Genomic DNA, 9,673 nt, shown 5'->3' on the forward strand with positions numbered 1-9,673 from the left:
CCGAGTTCGTAAAGCTTGTAAATCAAGCCATTGTGCCAGACTTTATCGAATGCCTTCGCTACGTCGAAGAATAGCACTCCTGTCCCTACGGGTGGCTTAGCAGTGAGGCCGCTAAGTATGTGCTCCGTTAAGCGGTGCACCTGTTGTACGCAGGAATGTGAGGCGCGGAAGCCAAACTGTTCGTTTATTAAGAGATTATTAGAAAAAACATAATCTCTTAATCGAGAGACAATTATACGTTCGTATAACTTACCCATGGTCTTTAAGAGACTGATGGGTCTGTAGCTTGTGGGGTCAGCCAGTTTCTTACCGGGCTTCGGGATGCCAATGACTTCTGCCTCTTTCCACGCGTCGGGAAAGATGCAGTGAGACATGGCCGCGTTGAAAATAGCAACCAAGAGGTATACTAGGGGGGCGGGCAGGGCGCGTAAGACTCTATTAGAGATACGGTCCGGGCCGGGGGCTTTGTTGGGACGGAAACCTTTGATTATCGTTCGCACCTCGTCGACGTTGGTCGGGTCTAGGGTTGTGGTCGGAGGGAGGGCGGCTCTACGTTCGACTTCGCTGTCCACCATGCGGAGGTGGGCAGAGTCTACTGGGAGGGTACTGGGGGAGCACTGTGCTTCTAGACTGTCGGCTAGACTTTGGCTTTGGCGTCGTCGTCAAACGCAAGCGTTTGATCGGGACGTAAAAGCGGTGGCGTGGACGCTACGGTGTCGGACTTAAAGGCTCTCGTCAACTTCCAATAGGCTTGGTGAGATGGCGAGATTTCTTTAAGTAGATCATCCCACTGATTGTTACGGAGTTCCGCGATACGAGCCTTGACAGCGCGCTGTAAGGATCGTAGGCGNTACCAATAGGCTTGGTGAGATGGCGAGATTTCTTTAAGTAGATCATCCCACTGATTGTTACGGAGTTCCGCGATACGAGCCTTGACATCACGCTGTAAGGAACGTAGGCGGGCTCTGTTTTCCTCGGTTGGATAAGCGTCATAATCGCGAGTGGCTGCGTTCTTTGCCCTCAGTAGCTCTCGCGCGTCGTCCGGCAGCCTGAGACGGTGGTTAGCCATCGCAGGCACTTGCCTAGACGAGTCGCCGATGGCGACCGAGATGTGACTAGTGAGGGCATCGATCGCGTGAATAGTTTCGTGAGGCGAAACTATATCGTCAGGGATTGAGGACAGTTGTGGGCTCTGACAGTTCCCAAGTTTTACCTTGAGTTTGTCCCAGTCCACAACTGTCTTCATAGTGGGTGTAGACTCAGGAGAGCCTAATTGGAGTACGACCGGGCGATGGTCAGAAGTGAGCGCGTGCATGGTTTCTATAGAGTGTAGGCGGAGGCCTATATTCTTTAGAATTGCCATGTCAAGAATGTCGGGCCGATGCTCGACATTGTAAGGATAGTGAGCCCACTCACTATCCTTACAATGGGACATAGGGACTAAAATGTCAAAAATGAGTTCCTCAGAGAGTTCGCTTAGCATCATGCCGTTGGCAGTGGATGTTACGCAACCCCAATGAGTGTGTTTGCTATTAAAGTCGCCGCCAAGAATGACTGCACTATTCATNTATTATAAACCTCTAGCAAATAGGCTAGTTGCCTAAAAAAATTTTTTTAGTCCGTAATGTTTAATATCAAAAAATATTGGACACGTATATTTTTATTTGTCAATCTAACAAATAATTACATAGTTATGGTGCGTTGAAGTTGCGCACGACGTCACAACGTGCGGCATTTTTAAGCAAGCGTTGACGTCACGGGCCTCTTCTTATGAACTTTGGGGCGCTTTATCTCTTTAAATTTTCATTAGTTTGAAAAAGTGAAAAATACGTGTAGAGTATTTTTTGATAAGTTAACTGACGGACTAATTAAAACTCTTGCTTTTTGACCCAGGCAACATCCCCATTAGCATTGGAACTAAATAAACAAAAAAAAAACAAAGGGGACATTTGATACCTTGTACTATGGGGACAAAACAAGTTGTAAATACCTATGTACATACATCTATATATAAAATCTAAAGAATTCGAATGGTTGAATTCTTTAGAATTCAGGGTATAAATAGAAAATACTCAGACCCATTCAAATCAATATGTTCATGCACATAAATGTTTATACTGTGCGAGAATCGAACCCGCGACCTCGAGTAGTCCGTTACGAACCACCACAGCAAAACGGCCGACAAAAGACAGTAAAATTTCAATATTTCTAGTCTTTTGTGTGCAACAAAAAGAGAAGAATCGAGAAAAAAAAAATCTACATTTAAGATTATTATAAACAACCACACATTCACGTTCAGGTAAGTATAAAATGCACTAGTACTCGCCTGATGCGTATTTTCGACATCGCGTACCACCACCGCAGGTGTCCGCTCACGAGAAGCGCAGTCTTGGCGACGTCGGCTCCTGCGCTTGGATTTCGATGAGCTTTTCTTGTGATGCCGCCGGTGATCACGGCGACGTCGATGACGCTTCTTATGCGTAGGTCGCGTTGTCGAGTCCGACGAGGCATCACTGCTTGACGAACTCGTACTTGAACGTCTTCGACGACTTCTTTTGCGTCCACGAGTAGATTTTTGCTGAACATTATCGTTTCTGGGCGACTCGGAGTTCATCCCGCTTCTGATATAAGGGAATCAGAAGCAGAGAAACAAATATTGCAGATTCAATATCCGAACTTTATTATTTTCTAATATTTTACACAGTCGGGCAGAGTTTCCTCTTAACTAGTGTCTCGTAAAAGAATGTCTCTTAATGCCCGAACCTCCTCTTATATCACCTTTCCCCTCCCAACTCACTGAGACTTGTTCTACAACGTGACGAGTCAATACAACAACCGTATTTTATAAACTTCCGTTTCCTAATTTAAATATTATTTTTGTACAAATCAAATAAATCTCTATGCAATTATACTTAAGTAAAAATAATAATAATATACTATTAATAAATATAATAATTTTCTTACAGAGTGCTCGTTCGTGAGCGGGATTGGTAGAGGGGCCGAGTTCGGATCGCACATGGCGTCCTCGGGACATGAAGGGGAAGCAGGCTCCTCATACACAGAGCTTGCGAGGGTCTTTGCCCGTATGTGGGCTTTAAACCCGGAGAGGACCTCCGGGTGAGTGGCCCGGAGGAACTTTAAGAGTTCCTCCGTGTCCATGGCATGGAGGGTGTATTCGCGACGCGTGAATCTACGCCGGTTCGCAAGTCGCAACCACCGAGAAGAGCCGGCAAGAAACTCGGTGGTTATAGCGGTGTGTAAGTCCCGCACAGTCGGTGTAAACCGTGCGGGGTGAGTGGGAAAAGTGTACGTAGGGTGAGTACCTACTCCTATCAGTCCTTCAGGAGGGCCCTGGTTGCAAAAACAACCAGGGATACGCTCCTTCAGGGATGGAAAGTAGGGAGGGGTAGGGGGGGTCACGCCCGGCAGTGAAAAGACTGTGAAACCGAGTGTCTCAAGGGCGAGGAGGAACGCCTCACCCTCTCAAACGTGCCTTCCAGGAGGCCAAGGTTCACAGCCTAATATACCGGCGGCGGCAGGAAATTTCAGCGCCTTGAAAAAGGCACTGTCGGTCGCTCCCAATCGAACCGAACCGCCTTTAGAAAGGCGTTTAACTACGCTTGTTCGTTATCACCGTTAGGTATCCCAAGCGCAGCCGCGGGCAAGCCACGTAATTGTGACAAAACACCACAGAAACAAGACTCGCAGAGCGAGGGCGATAAGCTCGAGGAACTCGGAGCGCAGCGCATGCGAGCGGGCGGGCGAGGCGGAGCGCACGTCCGTACCGTGCGAGCGATGCGAAGCGAATTGCTTGTGGCTTCGGCTGCAAACATTCATTGTTTCGATTCGAAGACGATTTTTATTGTGGTCGCTGGCGGCTACAGTACTCCCCCTCAAGCGAAGCGTACCGGCAGCTTGATGACTCGCCCTGCTCGCGTCGTGCGGGGGGCAGGGTCGCGCTCGGGCTGGCGGGCGGCGGGGGCGGCGCGAGCGTCGCGCTCGCTCCGCGCGGGCTGGCGCGCGTCGGGCGCATCGTTGTCGTCGGCGGGAGCCGGTTGCTGAGCGGGAGCGGCGAGTGCGGTGTCTTCAGTGTTCATAGTGTAGGCCGGTTTCAATCGATCGATCGAAATCGTGGCTTCTCTTGCAGGTAACTGTAGTGTGAAATATTTGTCGTTTCTTCGAAGCACGGTGTAGGGTCCGTCGTAGGGTGGCTGTAGCGGTTTTTTCACGGCGTCGACTCGTACAAAAACTTGTTTGCACGATTTCAGGTCTGGGTGCACGAAGATTGAACGAGTGCTTCCATGCGAACTCGTTGGCGTCGGTCGTAGTTTGTTGATAGTGGCTCGTAGCTTCTCGACATAGGTGTAACCCATGGAGTCGTTCGCGATTGATGGGACGAAGAAATCGCCTGGTAGCCGTAAGTTGTGCCCAAGCGTGAGTTCAGCTGCACTCACACTGTCGTCGGTCCTGACGGCTGCACGGAGTCCAAGGAGGATTGTTGGTAGTTCTTCGACCCAGTTGGTGGTTGATAGGCGAGCTCGAAGTGCGGTCTTCATGCATCGATGCCAACGTTCGACGATGCCGTTGCTCTGGGGATGGTAGGGCGTGGTGCGAATCTTCGTGATGCCAAACAGCTTGGTGAGCTCTCCCAACAGGTGACATTCGAATTGTCGGCCTTGGTCGGTTGTTATTCGTGTCGGGCATCCAAATCTTGCAATCCATTGTTCATAAATAATCTTAGCAATTATTTCAGCGGTGATCTCTTGTATTGCGTGTGCTTCTGGCCATCGTGTAGCACGGTCGATCATTGTTAACACGTAGTGTTGACCTTGGGGTGAAGTCTTCAGCGGGCCAACGATGTCAACATGAAGGTGCTCGAAGCGTGGCGATGCGGGGAATGCCGTAAGTGGGCTGTTAGTGTGTTTTTGAATCTTCGCGCGCTGACAACCGATGCATGTTTGAACCCATTTCTTTATGTCAGTGTTCATTGATGGCCAACCAAAAGTACCTCTTCTGTATGAGTTTTCTCGTGGTTCTTACGCCGGGATGACTGAGTCTGTTCAATACGGAACATAAAAAATTAAAAAAGTAAAAAATATTGTCTATGATTAGATTGGTCTTTGCTCTATGCTCTTCTCTTCTATTTTGGAGCGCAGCGCAGCCATATTGTGTGCATTTATAAATTGGTTTCAATAAATCTAAATTTGCTATNAGAAATTAATGTGACGCTCCTTGAGCGCGCCGGAAATCTTGTTCCAGGACGCCTTGTCCTGGACAAAGACTGGGGGGACTCTGACAGTCCGCCCGGTGCTCGACTGCGAGCCGGAGGGTTGGGAAGATTGCGAGGGCTGAGAGAGGCCCGAGTTGGCCTTCAGCGCCTTCGCAGGGGGGGAAGGAGGGGGGGAGGCCGCGGATTTGCGGGTCCTCTTCGGACGACTGACGGTAGTGAAGCCACCGTCGTCTGCGTCTGAGACAGAGTCACATTCCATGTCCCTACTGGGGGCATGGGATTGGTGCTCTATGTCCAACTCGCTCTGACCCTGATGGGGAGCTGAGGTGGATGGCTCAGGGGTCGACGTCTCCTTCGTCGCTGCTGTGGTTGTGGTGGTGGCCTCCGATTCTTCCTCCTTGCTACTGAAGAATCTGATGTAGCCACCACCAGACAGGTGTGATACCCGACGGTCTCTGTCGAGGATGGTCTGTTTTTGGTCCTCAGGGATCCCCAGGACCAGGTACACAGCTTTGTACCTAGATGACGGACCTTCCTCCGCTTCTTCTGCTCCCTCTGTCACCGAGGCGCTGATGCACTGCCAGGTGTCCACCTTGTACCAAGGGTTTTGGTTGCTGATGACCTTTTGCAGCGTCACCGGGTCGGTAATGTGGCTGTGTAGGAGAAGTCCCGCTCTCAGTTTCCTCCTTACTTCTGACAGCTTTACAACTGTCAGGGTTGTGTCCGGGATAGGTGAGGGAATGGATTTCACCTGGTTCTCCAGCCATTCGCGGGACCTCGCATCCTCGCACCAAAACGCGAAAGCCCCCTCATGAAGATAGGGACGACCGCGCAATGACGGAGCACGCATGCCTGGGGTTAGAGCAGTATCCGTGATTCTATCATCGATAGCAATACGGATCCGCTCCGCTTGGCTCATCGAGAGGTCCCTCGGCGGGACGGTGGTCTTTTGTTATGAATAAGTCCTAATTAATCATACTTGTATTGGAATTTATTACAGGGTGAAATAATTACCTCATAGTATTATGATTAATCGTGTTTCGATTTAATTAGGTATTTCAAACGAGTATGGAACCTAAAAGATGTTGTTACAGTATTTTGATCTTCCGGGACGGCCTAATGATCAAAACACACTGAAAACAAGACATCAAAGTTTTTCAGCAAACTTTTTAGAGCCGAGCCTTACTTTAGGGACGTGGTGGAGACATGAATAAATGATTCTTCATTTGTGTTCGAAACAAACGACTGTCACCGGCAGCCGCGTCGCCGCCGACCTTCGGCGACGTTGGGGCTCACATAACCGTTCAACGTTTAACATTACAACTACTTTTGTGGTTAAGTCTATTGTGTGGAATGTTATAATGAATCTGATAACCAATTATAGTCCATTTAGCACAAAAATAATAGCATTCCATTTGGCTTTAAGCTTTAAATAAGAACATCCACTTTCCTTTAATTTTTTTCAACATTTGGATATAAGAGTACTAGTGTAGTAGATAAACAGCGTAAAAAAACACAGTCTACCAAATAGATTGTGACCGACTGTGAATGCCGATAAGATGGAAGTGAAAAACTTTATAAATAAAAGCTATTTGCCCTTGCAACCTCCGGTTATGATCACTGCTCACGAATCCTTGTTATCAGGAGTTGCGTGCCATTTATGTATAGTTTTCCGAAGGTACTTAAATTCAACTTAAAGTTACAAACACGCTTTGTGCTGTTTTGTTTGTAACCTTGAGTGTTTGTTATTGAATCAAAAAATGCCTGTTTTGGAATCAAAGTGTTAGTATTGAGGTACAATATGTCTGGTTGTCTGCTTAGCATTCCGTTTTGATACCTTGTAGCTAAATAATTAAATTAGAATAGATATTCTGGGCTCCTAACAAAGTGATTTGAATATTCCAGTACAGCACAGGTCGTAGTATGCCGTCTATTACTCGTAGTAACGCTACTCCGTAGCAGCGCAATTGTTCCGTAAGCTGCTACGGCGTAGTATTGTCGATTGCCGTAGTCGTACGTAGCACTGATGCTGCGTTACGTAGCAAACCAGCCGCAGCCATGTTACTGCTCAGTTGGTTTATTTGGATTATATCGGAGGTTCGACTGTTCATATGAGTAATTTACACGACGAGGCAACTGTGGCTTATTTTATGTTTTATCTACAGCTAGTAGTTTTAATGTGTATTTAAAAACATAATTAGATTAAAGTTTTATATGAGAAATTGTAGATTGAACTAATGTCAAATCAAATATTTCTAACATCGTGTTAACGAGGTTCAGTAAAACTGAAAGAATTAGGTCGGGCTTGTATTAACACAGAGCTACGGAACGGACAAAATGGCTGCCAGTTTAGTTTTTGTTTTGCTCGAACACAGAGCTGAACTCCGAGAGAATTAGGCGTTCGGGCACCGCTCGTGACCAGAAACTTTATTGGTCAATTATTCGGCGGCCCTATACTTTTAATATGCGCCCTGAGGGATGCTCCCTATTTGTCTCTGCACACAGAATGGGACAGAATTAGGGGCATTTGCTGCTACAAAAGCTAAGTGTTATGAGCGCGAGGGCCGCACCAGACAAAACGCTAGGTCCGCAGCGCTGTCGTGTTACAAAGGTGAATTTTTGGCCCCCATTAGCATTGTCGCTCGGTCCCATTATCGAGGATAGTGTGGTCATCACAAGCAAATATACGTTGGATATTTAGATCGTGCTTTTAAGTTGTTGTTTTATTTGGTGTCATCTCGTCACTATCTCATTCAAAGCGCTCCCACGTTTTTTTCAGCAATGATGAATAATCCTTCTAACATCCAGATAAATTACCTACATGATGAAAATATACTTACTATAATTTGAGCCTTTCATTACTGTTTAAACTTACATTTGTTCGAGGTTTTTTAATCATTATATTCATTTTCCAAGTTTTAAAATAATTATCTTTATTTTGTGTCGTTATTATTAATATATTGATTGTAGTTTATCTCAAAACATCAAGTATCATCCGGATTAAAATGAATGAACGTAGCCGCTAAATGTTTCCCTCACCGCCGTGTATTGATTTGAAGCGTAATAAAATATTCAGATAGTATTATTGTATCGCTCCGATACCTAGCTTAAAATGTTAATGTATACGAAGCGAGCTTTGCTCAAATAAAACAAGCCGCTACTAACAAAAATAAAGTTCAAAATTATGAGTAACGATAAATAGTAGTAACCGTCTATTTTATAACTTAAATGTCTTTAATAATATATTAACGCACAAATAATCTTCACTTTCAGTTTATTTTTCTAATCTAACTAATATAACAAAGATAACAATTTGATTGCTTATTTATATTGAATAGGCTCAGACTCTACTAGACGGATTTGAAAAAATATTTCATTTATTCATTATTCTTGATGAACATACTCGTAGACGTTACAAAGTTTGTTGGGTCATAGTATGGCATGCCAATAGCGTCTAATTCCACGAAGGTGAAAGAGGCTGGTGGAATATTAAATATCGTATAGTAACTTCGCACATGTATTCCCCGAAACAGCCTATGAAATACCGGCACCGAAGCCATCTTACGCCGGTGATCAAGTCTCAGAAGCGTAGCTTAGCATGTAATATTTTGTACATACCATATTACCTATTCGAGGAAACTCATTTTCAGTTATTTCAACATCAATACGGGCACTGAAAATGTTTAAATTGACTATATTATCCTATTTAATTTAATATTTGATACGTCGATGCACAGAAGAAACAATGTAACTAAATTATCAAAATGTATTTTTAAAATAAATAATTAATTCATGTTCAGTCCATTAGTAGTTAGTTCAGATGAAATCCAATTAAATTACATTGTTCACATTAAAATTTAAACGTGCTCGATTCGGTTGAGAGCTGTACAACTGTTTGAACACATCGCGCATTAAAATCCGTCGCACTGAAGTTCGAGTTGTTCAATATGATTTACATTAACGCAGCCGGAGGAAAACAGACTCATTAAACAACTTGTTTATTTCAAGAGAAATATTTATCAATGCATTCTTGAAACGAATGTCTTTGTGTAGGTTATTAATATTTTTCAAAAAAATATTTGAAGGATTTTCTGAATCACATGACATCTTCGTCAATATAATAATCAAATAAATAATATTGAAGCGATCAAACGTTTCTTTGTAGATCTGATAATTTAACTGCCATAACAAAAGTTAAGTGACTTCTTCTTCTTTTCGTGTCGACAACAAACCTACACAGTGTCAGCCCAAAACTCCACCACAAGAGTGGCGTTGTCAGTAGCACTCATCAAATCCTCGTGACTAATACATTTTAATGCATCATATGAAACACGACAATATGTAACTGGTTTGCCTTAACTAGGTACCGCTCGATAGCAGCATGTACCTCCTCGAGGAAGTTTAACCTCAGTGACGTGGGTTCACTCCGAGTGACACTCGCCG

The 9,673-nt window shown here is 45.0% G+C and overlaps 1 protein-coding gene across 1 annotated transcript; it reads right to left on the reverse strand.

Moving 5' to 3' along the window:
* Positions 1-5,207: 5,207 nt before the first annotated feature.
* LOC114355707 (uncharacterized) lies at positions 5,208-6,171 on the reverse strand. The gene has a single exon (XM_028308677.1). It carries the CDS (start codon positions 6,147-6,149, stop codon positions 5,208-5,210), a length of 942 nt encoding a protein of 313 aa, XP_028164478.1. The 5' UTR covers positions 6,150-6,171.
* Between the last annotated feature and the right edge of the window lie 3,502 nt (positions 6,172-9,673).

Source organism: Ostrinia furnacalis, unplaced genomic scaffold (assembly GCF_004193835.3).
Source record: "Ostrinia furnacalis isolate ACB-3 unplaced genomic scaffold, ASM419383v2 OfSCF2491, whole genome shotgun sequence".
In the NCBI taxonomy this organism is placed as follows: domain Eukaryota; kingdom Metazoa; phylum Arthropoda; class Insecta; order Lepidoptera; family Crambidae; genus Ostrinia; species Ostrinia furnacalis.